The 14,858-nt window shown below is 37.9% G+C and overlaps 1 protein-coding gene across 1 annotated transcript in view; it reads right to left on the reverse strand.

Annotated features, from left to right (window-relative positions):
* pemt (phosphatidylethanolamine N-methyltransferase) overlaps positions 1-14,533 on the reverse strand; it is a 74,488-nt gene extending 59,955 nt beyond the window's left edge. Inside the window, exons 1-2 of the mRNA XM_062442785.1 lie at positions 14,375-14,533; positions 11,327-11,434 (exon numbers count right to left, since the gene is read on the reverse strand). Coding sequence (XP_062298769.1) covers positions 11,327-11,434; positions 14,375-14,485 — 219 coding nt within the window. The 5' untranslated portion in view covers positions 14,486-14,533. The remainder of the gene's footprint in view (positions 1-11,326; positions 11,435-14,374) is intronic.
* Between the last annotated feature and the right edge of the window lie 325 nt (positions 14,534-14,858).

Below are 14,858 nucleotides of genomic sequence, written 5' to 3' on the forward strand. Positions count from 1 at the left end.
GAGAACACACTGACCACTTTCCTCCCAGCTCCCCAGTGTCAGCGTGACATCTATCTACTGCAGCCTCAGACTCCATCTAATCCCATCTACGTGCGACCAGATTTGACTTCGAAATAGTTTAAGATATCTGCCGGGGCAACCTGTTTGCTGCCCAGTGAAAGGAGATAATGAAATGAAGACCTGAATGAGGCATCATCCTCACATACTAAACAACAGTGGAAAGGTCATCTTTGCAAAGATGTACATGATGTACAGTTTTCATCTTCCCAACCTCACCTATTACTGTGAATACAGGGATACTGTACATGCCTGTTGCCCAGGCAACTATTCACATGGGTCTATATGTTTAAAGATGATTTTTTTTTTTAATGTAAAAATATCTGTTGGACTAACCTTTCCCTTCCGTCTGAGTGCTTTTAATGTATTTTCAGAGTGCAATAAGTACAGAAGAGCAAAATGAATTCTATTTAGGTGTCTAATTATTTCACTTATCCATGGCTTTAAATAATATGGTTTAAAAAAGAGTCTTACATAATACATATTATAAGGTTCCCAGTTGAAAACAAGGGTTGCAATATTGATTGACTCATTGATTGACAAAGGTTAAAGGTACACTATTTGGGTTTTTTGTAGTAAACAAAGTCATGTGATATTCACAGTTCCTTACCAAAACACATATGCTTGAGGCAAAAATATATGTGTTGAGTACATTTCCTTCCTCATAAAAACAAACAAAACATTTGCGGAGACTTTTTTTTTTTTTTTTTTTTTTTTTTTAACACCTGAATTGTGGATTTCAGTTTTGTTCTTAACTGCATTTCTGTTGCACATTGCTTCTTCTTTCTTGGCGAGCTACTGCCAAATGGTCTAAAACTCCATTGGGTATTTTAAAAGTACAGAAGCAGCAGGGGGAAAAAAATCCAGAAAACATGCTAATAAAATGGTTTACCGGCTCTAATATGAAGCGCAGTTTATGAGATGAAAGTTTACTTTTGGGTTGCTGGCCACCACTCATAAAAGTCGGGCTGGAATTATTTATTAACTGATAATATCATGAACTTTTAGGTGCAGTCAGAGTGAGAATAAGCGTGTTAATGAACATTTTACAGTACTTCCCTTTGTACAAAACAGTTATTCATTGTGTTGACCTGTTAAATCTGTTTTTAGCATCATATCAGAACATGTATTATGAACATTGTAAATTACAAAAAAATATAAGCTTACATTCTTTTTCATTTTTTTCAGTTTGCATACCACAAAAATAAGTCCACAATATTAGTTATATAATATAAGTTGTATAATATTTTTACTTTTATGTCTACATTTTATAGTAGTTAATTTCTGATAGAGTTTTCTTCAAAGTTTTGCATACTTTTTGTTATGATAACCTTGGACGGAACAAAATGAGTCTACTTTAGAACAATGTCCAATCAGCTGTCTTACTTAACAACCTACGAGCCCACTCTTTCTCTGAACTGAAAATGAAGCATGGGTGTCATTTTACAAAACAAAAAAGACAAAAAATCTCTACGACTGCAACTGAAGTGGAGATTCTCAGTGCAGGATTATGTAACCAGCTGATAAACCATGTTGATAGTGACAAGCAATCATTGAAATAAAGACTGAAAATTCAAAAATGTAAATGTGCTCTCTGATAAATGTATCACAAGGTTGTCATGCAGAACTTAGAACAGACTGTGACTCTGTAACTGCTTTATACTGATTTATGAACTGAAGCTTTTTTTGTTTTTTTTTAGTCAGCCTCCCCATCAGGAAAAACAACAGCAGATTGTCATCAGTTGTCAATCAATGTCATCATTTGTGATTTTTTATAATAGTGGTGCCAATAAAATTCCGCTTTTGACACCTCACTTTGACGAATATAAACATATTGTCTTTAAAATGTGTTTTTCTGTCTTACAAACTAAGCCAAAAAAAACTCTTAGATACATCAGGATTTAATATATTATCCCAAAACATGGAGCAGTACAAGAGCCAAACTAAAATACAGTCTAAAATGCAGAGAATTATGATCACAGAACAAGTAAACAAGATTGGCATGGTCACACTGGCATGAAAACTAAAAACTAATATCAATTAATTTACATTTAATTACTGCAATCAGAATTTGCAAATGTGCGCTTTGACCATTGGCAGGTCTAACCAGTTGTTGACAGTGACCACATATGATTGATACTTAGTTTGACTTAAAAGGGTGAAAACCTGTCCTCCCTTTGATAGACTCCAGAAAGGGTGCAATATCATGTTAACCACACAGATTGGCTAACACTAGAGGGGGCGCTGTTTCACTCATTTGGAAAAAAAAAAAAAAACTCAATGAAAAATGGGTAGGACACTCCTGCAAAAACATATTAAAAAGTGTCTACTATGGGACAAGAAAAGCTAATACGTCTTTTTAATTAAAATTACAGCTATTTTGAATAGTGAGTCATGGCTTGCTTTGGTTTCTGAGAGAAAACAGCACTTGATTTTAGAGGTCCGCAATGTCTCAACTATGTTGACAGTGCTGACCTTTGAGGGAACAAAGCACCAGAGAGTCCAAACTGAAGAAAACTGTGTCCATAGATTTGTTTGCTCGGAGGGTAATTGTGACCATGATTGGGACTGCAATCAACTCGCCAGCTACACCAACCAGCACAGTGAGCAGAGTTTACGTCACCAAGCATCTCATGCTGCATTTCACAAGGGCGCATTAATCATTTTGCTGTGCCACTTTGGGGTGTGTGTGTTCAAAATGAACACAAAGCTAATTTTGGATCTAAGAAGGGTAAACTTAGTCAAAGATATGTTAGCACTAGGGCTGAACGATTTTAAGATAATATATAATTGCGATTATTTTGACTAATTGTGATCTGTTTTGCAATATTAGGGGGACTGGTCATTTTTACATTGTTATTCTAATTTACATTGGACAACATATTAACAGGATTATGGTGTGATTTTTGCAGGGATCTGTACCAAACAAAGATGTTTTCTTAAGCCTGTAGGATATTTTGAGTCACATTTCACCTTTAACACATATTGTGCCTCGTGTGATTTGAAAATTGCAGGCGCCCATATTGCTATTTCAACAAAATATAAATTAATTGCTCAGCCATAGCTTGCAACTGTTGAAAAGGTGAGTGAAAGTTTTGAAATGATCACAAGGCTTTATGACTCCACTTTGTGATGGATTGAGAAAGAAAAGGAGAGAAACTAGAGGAACATGACAAGAAGAACAGGAGTTCCTAGTAAGTTCCGAGATCGGTCAGACACTAAGATATCAAAGAAAGAAAAGGGGACACAGAGTTGGTGCAAACTTTGCCAGGTTACCCACGGCTGATGTCAGTACAGAATTTACTACTTCTAAATCATTACAGACTGCAGAACCACTTGAGCTGTCAACTGCTGATGAACGTAAGGGAAAAGAATAGCTTTCCTGTGCAACTCTAGCCTTAACCATATTTAGGTTGGTAAAGAGAAGCTTTTGACAAATATAGTTTTGATTTCATGTAAGCAAAAAGTTTTTAAAAAGTAGCAATAAAGACTAACAAAATGGTCATGGTATGACTTACAGATTGTGACTTGAGAGGCAAAAGCAGAGTAACACGCCAATTACAAAGGACAGCAAGGGGGAGAGAGGCAAAGTATGATGGACACGTAGGAAAGAAAAGACCTGAGGGACCATTGGAAACGGTAAGAATATGATGGTGAGAGTACAGAGATAGACTGAAAAAAGAACACAGCGGGGGTCAGGATAGAAACATGGTGCAGGAGTGAAATGAGACAAACAGGAATGATGACTGAAGACAACAAATTCACCATGAGCAGATATTATTTTATGTTCAACCAGGGTAATGTGTTCAAGCAGAAGCAGGTGCTGCACGTGAATGCCAATTCTGTGTCTATCCAGCACACGTGGCAGGGCATGACCAGTAGTGAGAAATCTTTTTGGCACACAGGAAGTGAAGCTTATTAGGAATTAGGCAAAAGAGATGGGAGAGTCAGAGCACTTAGGGCGAGTTAAAAGTCTGCTTGCATCAGCAGAATCATCAGGATTCATTCTCCTGTCACCATGGTTCCTTTGTGGTTGAGATGTTTCTTTAATCAGCAAGTATCATCATCGGTATAGTGACAAAAATAATACATCATGACATCATATTTTGCGACATAAAAACACGTGTTTCTTGGCCACCAACAGCCAAACAATGGGTTCAGCAACTGAAATGTGCTGTGACAACAAACAGTGAGTCAGTATATGACAGCTCAGTCAGTCAGACCGACTTCAAAACTCACATTAATTCCTTTCTACACAAGGCGTCATGCAACTGTGCCTCACTTCCACTTTTCATTTCTTTTGTGTGGCATGCAGAAACATTCCAGGTGTGATTTAATGACGTTTACACTTAGCTTGTCTTAATCGTGGCCTGTTTTAATGAGACAGGGAGAGCAGCTGGATAATTCAGGGGTCATTTCGGTGTCACCTCTTCTGCTGTGATCAAAGGGAACAGACCCTGTGAAGAAATATTTCTACACACCACTGAAGTAATAACCATTAACATTTTTTGGCTCTGATCCAAATTCAATAGTACAGTGGGTGGTAAAAGTGGGCATCTGCCAATACCAAGTCCAAACCGAAACTATAATTAACCTAAACGACAAAGCTGCTACACACTCAAGTTACAGACTGATAATGAGGTAAGATATTCAATAAGAAACAATTATGCAGAAATGTAAATATAGCAGCAGCAAATGTGTAACTTTGATGAAATATGTCTCCACTGAAATAACAGCCTACTAAGTCTGGCACATGAGAATCTTTGCAAACAATATTAATTAATTGGTGACAGCTGATATAATCTGCCGCAGGGGACGTTTTCTCATTTTAACTGAAGATAATGACAGTCAGTGCTGGTTAAAAATGAGAAGCTGCTTACCTGTTACTCTTTGCTAATGAGAAACTCATGAAGGATATAAGATTTGATAACAGATTGTATACTTTGCCAATCTAGCGGTCAGAACTGGTGTACCCAAAAACAATTTCACGGTCCAATGCTCATAATTTTTGCTTGCTTTCGCTTGTTGTGAAATTCTTGTATTGTAGAGCCCAGCTGTAAAAAAATCAGAGCAGCACTATATATAACAAGCTGAGATGGACAAAACACAGGTGAGGAAAGTGACCATTTGATTGGGTTAATTTTATCCAATACTGCTCCATTTAAATACATCTGGATCTGTTCTGATATCAATCCTTATGTCGGGCTCAGAAAAGCTCTAGACACTTGAAATATTGCTATAAATCAATCTGGCGTATGGCAGCTGGCACATTTATTTTTCCTGATGATATATGTATACTCTCATATCCACCTGTCTGTACCAAGCCCTTGCAAAATAAATAAAAATAAAAGCCATAAAGAATGAAAAAAGACTCCAACTTAAATTTAAGTGGTTTAAGTTAAAGTTCTAATGACTCACCCAATGTTTAGATGCCACATCTAATACAGTGACTAATCTGCTTTGCCTAATTAAAATGCTCATTCTGCTTCCTGAATGTAGGATGGCAATGTGAGTATTCATATTCAGTAATAAGTAAATAATCAATTATTACGCTAATTGTCAGGCAGCAGTCATGATCTACAATGAGACCCTGCAGGTGTAATGTAGAGTGGGATGTATCATTTTAAATATATGCATGACACCATAATTATCATCAATTTACATCAACTACACCTGTTGACACACCTAGACTGTAAAAAATAATGGATGTAGCCATTGTGATATCACCCACTGGTTTGTTGACTCCAGTTCCTGAAGCCCCAGCTTTTCATTTTTACCAACGCCATCTTGGATTTATGGAGCCAGAAGTGACCATAGTTTGACGAGAGGTTGGAGCTGACTGTAAAAGTCCATTTACAGTCTATAGTTAAACAAACCATGATCTTTAGCTAACCCTAACCTTAACCCCATGTACCTAACCAAAACCCTAACCCTGAGTGGTTTTTGTGGCTAAACCTAACCAGACCTTAACCACAGCATTGTCACACCATAAAATATCAAAATCATTATTTTTTGAACAGTGATTGGTAACAGTTTGGAAAAGTGACATATTACAGTTCCGGAGTTACTATGGCCGGATTCATTCTTAATCTATACTGTTGGTTAATTATACCAATGTCTTGTACAGTCTGCCCATCTGACAAAGTGCATCTGTAGTTTCCAGAAGCTTTCTATAACTCGACTTCAGTGAGTCACTATGTAGGCCACCTACACACACAAAGACACATTTGTACCACTCATTGTGAAGGTGTTGCTGGGGTCAGGTAAACCTGCAGAGATTCTAACATACCCAAAAGTACCAAACCAAAAATGGGCAGAACTATACTGTAGGCTGATTGTTCCTGGTACCTGACAGCAGGATTGGCCCCAATCTACAATAAGGTCAATGTGTCACAGCCTTACTGTGACACACTTACCTCCTGGCCCCACTGATCCAGCAAATCTCCCCCGTTTTCTTATTCTGATCTATTTTCTTGGGGCTGTAGCAGTCACTGCACTTTAATGATCAAATGAAAATCACTACAGCATCAGAGAATATCACTGAATAGACAAATGAATAAAGTCTATTTATTTCAATACACCTTGTGATACTTTTGCCAACGGGCTTGAATAGATTCACAAAGCTTGAAGAATTTTCAGAAGCATAACTTTAATCAGCAGGCCTTATGTCCGCGTCAGTGTGTGTGTGTAATCAGTGTTTTGTTCATGGGCAGCCCTTGTGTGAACAGATAAAAGGTTAAGCAGTGATGGTTAGGGGCTGGTACGTCCTGATCTATGCTCTCTCACTCTCACACACACACACACACACCGAACTACACACTCAAGGAACAGGCCTTGCTGTGTCTCTGTCCCAGTAGGAAGACTGTGTTCAGTACACGTAAATTATACCTCTGTTATAAAGAAGGTGAGGAATCCCTTGCAGTATATATATTAGATGTGTGCTGAAAGTGCTTAGGTAAGATAGTGAGCAACCAGGGAAAATGCTTCTCAAGCCACAAAGGGTTCTACCACTGGAATTACAAATCGGTAAAGGCAAAAAAATAATGGTTATTTCTCTAAATGCATCGTAAATGTATTCTAATGATAAAGGGACAATGTAGCAATTCAGTATTACACTTCCATAGAGTTGGGGAACTCACAAGTTAAGGTGGCTGTGGCTCAGGAGGTAGAGCGAGTTGTCCACAAATTGGAAAATTGGTGGTTCGATTCCTGGCTCCTCCAGTCCACATGTGGACTGGAGGAGACACTTAACCCCAAATTGCTCCCAATGAGTATGCCAACGGTCAAGCTTCAGGAAAAATGACTCCACAGGGAGGTTGTTCCATGTGACACCATGAAAAAGACACAATTAGATATATTGAAGATATGATTAAAGAGCCCAATGCTGATATCTGATCTGTGATCTTGGAACGAATCAAACAAGCAAAGGCAAAGATATTCAGAAGAGTCTCATTATACTGGCACGTGTGGTTTCAGATATTAGTTTTTTATCATGGACTCTCACATGACATAGAAATGTGGTGTTGGGGTCATCTCATACTGCAAAGCGTCTTAAGTACAGACTCTGTTACGTCACAGCGCCCAAGTACGCAACTAACAGGGGGTACTTGTAACACTTCCCACTGCTACCTGCAAATACTAAAGGAAAAAAAAGCCTCCTCCTCCCTAACAATTATTGGAAAATATGAAAGGAAAGGAGGGGGGGTGTAGTGGGAGAACGTGACTGAAGATTAAGCAGAGCCAAATATGTGGATATACAACACCCTGTTACAGTCAAATAGCTGCACGGGCTGCCTTTATCTATCATGTAATGTGTGCAGATATAGATTTTCAAATAAAGCACTGTGCTTATGAGAAACAGGAAGAATGTAGTGCTTAACGACTCATGTTTCCTGAAGGATGTACTGTCATTACTATTATAAAATGTTGCTAAATGTAGAAGGCTGCAACTGAAAGTTATTTTGATTCATTAACTACCTGACAATTTTTACTCCACTTGTTAAATAATCATTTAGGTCATAAAATATAATAAAACATTGAAAAAGCTGATCACGATATACTAAAATTGACAAAAAATCTGCATGAAGCGAAAATTTGACATTGACAATGTTTAAAATATCTATGTGTCATTTGAAAGGTGTGGCTAACAGAGAATTATCAACCAGCACTGTCGTTCAACTCAACTCTACAGAGCATTTGAGTGTCTTTTCACTCCCCCTTTGAGTGAAGCCATTCAGAACCATTATGAACACATTTGATTTCCGACAACACAACTTAAGAACCAGTTGAGATCGATGGTAAATCAAACTTAAATGTTGGACTTACATTTAGCGGGTGGTAAATGTGTGTAAAGCTTGTTACGTTGCCCCCAAGTGGCCAAAAAATGAAATGTGCGTTTCAAATCCTACGTTTCGTCCAACCAACAGATAGACGATGTCAATATTTACTGACAAGAAGCTAAAATAATTGGTATTTTTTGTGTTTTTGTGTGATTAGTGAATGTAGGTTTCTGGTTTCTATGCTTGTTGTTGGCATGACAATATTGAAACCAGTCTAAAGCAAGCAGACCTTTTTCCTTCAAGTTGAAACATTTCAGACTTTTTGTGCTCGATAACCTTAACACTAACATGCTAAACCTTCAGCACTATCAGGAGCGAGGTACCAGAACAGCACATGCAGCCCATGAAACAAGGCAACAGCGTGATCTGCTACAAATGATAAGAAGTTACATCCTGCCGCTACATTTCATCAAAATGTAATGACATGAAATGAACAATGTAACCACTGAAGGGGATATATTTCAAAATCCCATGAGTAGTCTGACCCTTCACATGTGATAGACGTGTGATCAGAAATATCCTAAAGGAATGGGATACAAGGCATTCTTTATTTTTAGCATCAAGATGTCCATCCATCACATATGTGTTTCTTTTTTCACCCTTTAACCCTCCTGTTGTCCTCCCGGGTCAAATTGACCCCATCTCTTTTGACTGTTCTTTCTTTCTTTCCTTTCTTCCTTCCTTCCTCCCTCCTTACTCCTTTCTTTCCTTCCTTCTTTCCTTCCTTCCTTCCTTCCTTCCTTCCTTCCTTCCTTCCTTCCTTCCTTCCTTCCTTCCTTCCTTCCTTCCTCCCTCCTTACTCCTTTCTTTCCTTCCTTCCTTCCTTCCTACCTCCCTACCTCCCTCCTTACTTCTTTCCTTCCTTCCTTCCTTCTTTCCTTCCTCCCTCCATCAGTACTCCTTTCTTTCCTTCCTTCCTTCCTTCTTTCCTTCTTCCTGTCCTTCCTTGACCAGAGGACAACAGGAGGGTTAAAAGATAGTAGTCCAATGAAATCCATTGAAACACCATCCTCAAGACTGCCGTCTTAAAGGAATACAACATTAGTGCTCAAACAGACAAGATAAAAATACCTTATTTTACCCATCTCTCTCTCTTAGTAAGTTCCATCAGTCCTAATGCTGTTTGCCCGAATAACCACCATTACAGCCACTTATAGCTTATCTTCCAGCACAATGCACAAAAAGGGTCATTTGGCATCATTTGGCCAAGATCACCTCAGCAACATTTACTTTAAAGTAAGTAATTGGCTGCCTCTCTTTAAGGAGGTGGCTACTGTATGATGCACGTGTCCAGCTGGGTTTGTGCGGGTGTGATGGCGATGAGGGACTGAGTCAACGGTCAAATGAATCACCATTAAAAAGGTTGGTTAAAAGGCAATTGGAAAATGACACACAGACACCTGGCGTAGTGCTGAACTAATTTTCAAAAGCAACGAGGAGCAAATTATGCCAATTTTCAAACAGTAATTCCACAAACCAGTAATTGTTTTAAATCTGGACATAAAGAGATGGTCATAAAACATAATTCATATTATAACTGGGTCAAATGTGACTAATGGAATACATGTGAATTACAGCAGCAATTGTTTCAACCTCTTAACATCATAATTATGGTTTCATTTGATTTTTATTCTTCATTTGTTCTTCCATGCATGACCGTTTTAACATTATGAATATGTACTCTTAATCTATTATGGGAAACTAAATGATTATTAGTGGTGCACTTTGACCATGTATGACAGCAAAGTGCCCCATAAAGAAAGTGGGTGATGAAAGCAGGTAAAGAGGATATTTTTTTCTAATATGACCATTATACTGTACCTTAATTGCAGTAGTATATTTAACTCCATGCATTATTAGACTGAATTGCTGGAACGATTCACTCACTAATGTACATCACCGAGGAAGATTTTACTTAAAATGTTCGACTTTGCACTGCACAGCGCTGTGCTAATGGAAAATTAAACATCTTCTTTCCATGGCTACATGAAAAAGACTAAACAACTAAAATCAACACACCTCAATGTCAACAATAATTACGGCGTCATATTGAGGGGCAATATCAATGTGTACTCTAATAGATATTAGATACAGTCTGCGTTTACTCCCCAATGATAATGCTGAAAAAATTCTGATAAAACATCTGTGATTACACTAAAAGTGAATGCAGCCATCTTGTCTGTGAAACAAGGTTCAGGGACACAGTCTAGACAGTTTACCTTTGACATGATAAAGATGGATCAACAGTCAATGACAGCCTATCTGTGGACTGATACACGAGTTTCAAAAACAGCTGGGAACACTTTAAGTTCATTGCGTTAGCCGATATATACTGTGAAATTGGTTAACACATGATCTGGAAGTCTTATATACAAGAAACATTGTCTATTGCGGTTTTAAAAGTTCATTCCCTATGTAGGCTATGCATAAGATTAGTGAAGTGAAGTCATCATGAAGTCATCAGCTGCTGGTAAAAGTCACTAATGCTGTGGGGAAAAAAAGGACATGACCCCTCACCGGCTTCCCAAACATGACTAAACTGTGCTCACCTGGCTGAAAGAAAAGTACAACTGTCTGGGATTCATACCATTACTTTTTGATGATTCAGTGTAATTATTTTTTATGATTGATGCCTTTCATTACTCACACCTACAAACATTAGTGGGAGGTTTGCTATTGTCTCGACAAGCTCACAGAAATCTGACAATGCAATCAAACTTTGCGTTCAAGCTTTAAATCTTTATGCATTACGCAAACTCGCTTGTTCCCACACAAAACAAAACCAGTTCTGTTTCTGAATAAAAGCAAACAGCTGTCAAAGGATTTTCAAATGTCTCACATCTATGCCTAAAGCAAGAGAGCTTGTCAAGACAGGTCCAGCTGTATGAAAATAAAGCTGTGAGAAACCAAATGACTACATTATCACCTACCACATTCCAAAAGAGAGGGTTGAAAATGATGGCGATCGCAGCGACGCAGAAGCTGAAGTCATGACATTTCATGTGCCGCAGGAGTTCTTCTATCAGGGTCAAGTCCATCTGAAAGAAACAAGAGGCAACCTTGTGAAAAATAAAGTTGCAAAAAGAAAAAATATATAATTGAATTAGAAGAGGACAGATGGTTTTAAAAGTGTGACCTACAATACCGTCTTCCATAGCTATTTACAAAGACCCTAGTTATAAAGAAGTGTTAAATATCCTCAGGTATTGACCCTCATCGGTTGATCTGAAGATTCCCTTTATAAAATGTGGGCCTTGTTTCTTAAAAGAAGTTTTACTAAATGATTATGTTATTTTTCATGTAGCTTGCAGACACTTTTTAATCAATGTTTTTTGTTATTTTTTTACCTATATAAAGACGTGTATTGTTTGTTGGTTTTGGTCTATTTGCAGGTGTTCCTGGAGACCAAATTGCTGTTATTATCTTCAGTATCAAATTATAGAACACACACAATATTTTCTTTGTGAATAAAGAGAAAAAACTGATGACAGGTGACATCAAGTTATTTCAAAATGAAGCATGGTACAACGCATAAAAATGAATCGTAATGACTGATGTGAGAGGGAGCAACAGAGACTGTCTCTCTCTAACACACTGGGCTGCTCTGTGTGGTTGTCCAGCTTATGCCCATTGACGCTAGAGATGAAGAGCAACAAAGTATGTCTTTTTAAGTAAATGTAATCAGTTTGCTTTGGGTATCTGTTAACAAATAAAGGCTTAGTTAGACTTTGCACATTTTTAACAGTGGGAGCGAAACAGGATTATCAAAATGCTGAAACCTTCTGAAAACAACCCGCACAAACAGGCGGACAAATGATTTGCCTCAAATAGAAAGACCACACATAATACGTCATGCTGTTTATTCTGGCATTATGTGGGTAAAAATGTTGGTGACATTCTCATGTAAACAAACACAGTCATCATCAAGGAGGTCAGCAAAAATGATCGAGGTTTTGTACAATAAGTTGATAATATAATTATGTTGACAGGCCTAATCTTGCTCTGGACTTAGGTACGGATTGACCAACATCAATTTGATGGCGAATATCAAAGTAAAGAACATGTAAACTATATTAATGCAACAACTAATGATTATTTTCATTATCGATTAATAAAACAATTAATCTTTTTATCTCTAATATGGCTAAAAATAGTGGAAAATGCCTGTAAAAATCTATATGATGTCATGCTGACATCTTCAAACATCAAATCAATAGTCCAAAATCCAAAGGTATTCAGTTTACCATCATGTATGACACAGAAATGCTGCAACCAGCGAAAGTTTAACAAAACCATTTCAGATCAATTTTCTGTCAATCGACTGACTGATTAATCAACTCATCATTGCAGCTTTAACCTATACACAGCTTAACTGTAAGGGTCTAAGTGGCTTTCAGTGACCAGATATGGACAGAGATTCAATTCACAGCACTAGTCAATAAAGTTGTATGGCTCCACTACACAGAATGATGGGACTGGATGGTTTAATGTCACCAACTTGTACAAAAACTTCAACATCACTTTCAAGATACAGTATGTTCAAGGACATTCGGTGCCACAGGTCTGATGCAACTTGTTTATTTCTTCATATGACAATAAAGCCTTTGAATCCTTCGAACATTTTTGCTGGATCTCTGGTACAAGTAGCTGGCTTGAAACAGTAAAAAAAATGGTTTGATTGTGTGTTTCAATTATTGGTCCGATCTGAACTGCTTCTGGGGTTCAGTAAAGGGCTGCTTTTCTTTATCAGTATACAGTGTTACAGGCTGAAACTGGGGACGGATCGGGGCTACGTTGTTGAGTTAATGAATAGTCTGACCTTGAGTATGTATCTCGCAAGTAATTGAGGAAGGCAATGTAAGTTTAGTTGATCTATGTTCACTGCTGCTGCAGGCTGTGAGAGGTAAAAAAAAAAAAAACTATAGATCTTAGAATTTTGCATTCTTCCTTTTTCTTATGTTCCTTCAATACATTGAAGTACATGAAGACGTTAAGAGACATGTCTGCAGAGACATGAAAGCACACATAGAGATGAATTTGGGTAAAACTCAACATACACACACGGTCAAACATGGAAAATGGGCCATATGAATTACAGTATATTGAAGGTGTGTAGAGTGTAGAATTTAGTAGCGTCTAGTGGAACGGACTTGGCGGGAATGGAATATAATATTCATGCATAAGGTTTAATAAGAATCTCTGTGTTTTCATTACATTAGAATGAGCACTTTATATTTATATAAGGAGAGGGTCCTCTATACATTATAAGGAGAGGGTCCGACCATGTTGCACTATTATGTTTCCACACTGGCCTAGAACAGACAAATCAAACTACGGCTCTAGAGAGGGTTTCTGAGAGTTTCCTGGTCACATGCTTGGAAGTGGAGGGGTATTCAGTTGGTTACAATCTGAAACCTTATAGTTAAATGCCACTAAATCCTACACACAGGTCATTTAAGTGGGTTAAACTACCTAAAACATGTTTTTAAATAATAAGGTATGGATTATATTAAATCAAAAAGAGCACACTGAAAATGGTTTGAAAATAGTGAGCACACATGGTGCAATTTTTCAACTTTTCCAACTTTTAATATGTTTGCTAACAACAAATCTGTATGTGCAGGTCACAAAACCTTCAACAAAATAAGAGTTATACAATTACTATTTGTGTAAAAAGAAGAAAAAAATTGTGAAATACATTTGTTGCTCAAAAGCTGTTCTATATTGCATTATGTTGACGCTGTATTGTGTTGCTGGTGTAAACATGACCTTGCTCTCAATCTTCAGAAAGCATGCTTTTATTTGGAAAAGGCGTCTCTGCCGGCTGTCTTCCGGCTGTCAGCCTCACAGCCGCTGAAGAGTAACCGGGTCTAGTCGGTCAAACAGAGACCTTGTAGTCACTTCTGAACGCTTGTACTCGATACACGTGAAAGTTAAGAGATGTAGAACAACTTTGCTTCGAACAGTTTTGGTTTTACCTTCGAATAATCGACGTTGTTGAGCCCTCCGCAGCAGTCCAGCAGCTCAGGACGGTGATTTCCAGCAGGATTGTTGTCTTCCCGCTCGGAAGCAGCGTCGCTGTGGCTCATTCACACTGGCTGAGTGAACACTGGCTGACCACCAGCACTCATGTGTGTGGAAGATAACGAATATTGCACAATATCGAGTGCAAGGGTCTTATTTTTTAGTGAAAAAGGGGTGCTGTTGCTCTGGAGAACTACATATGTCCAGATAACCTCTAACCCTGCTCAATGCTTTCTGGGAAATGTAGTTCATATGTATTGGATAGAGCCAAAAGTGTATCTCACACAGACATAGAACCTCTTCTCAATCACAAATGAACTCGAATCTTTAATTTTTGGGACCTGCTGCTCTTCCAGACAAAATAATCTAGACTAGGATTTATTTTCCATTTGATCTGAAGGAGGTGAAATGAATTGTCTACCACAGCTAGAGTGACAT

Source organism: Scomber scombrus, chromosome 21 (genome assembly GCF_963691925.1).
Source record: "Scomber scombrus chromosome 21, fScoSco1.1, whole genome shotgun sequence".
Taxonomy (NCBI): domain Eukaryota; kingdom Metazoa; phylum Chordata; class Actinopteri; order Scombriformes; family Scombridae; genus Scomber; species Scomber scombrus.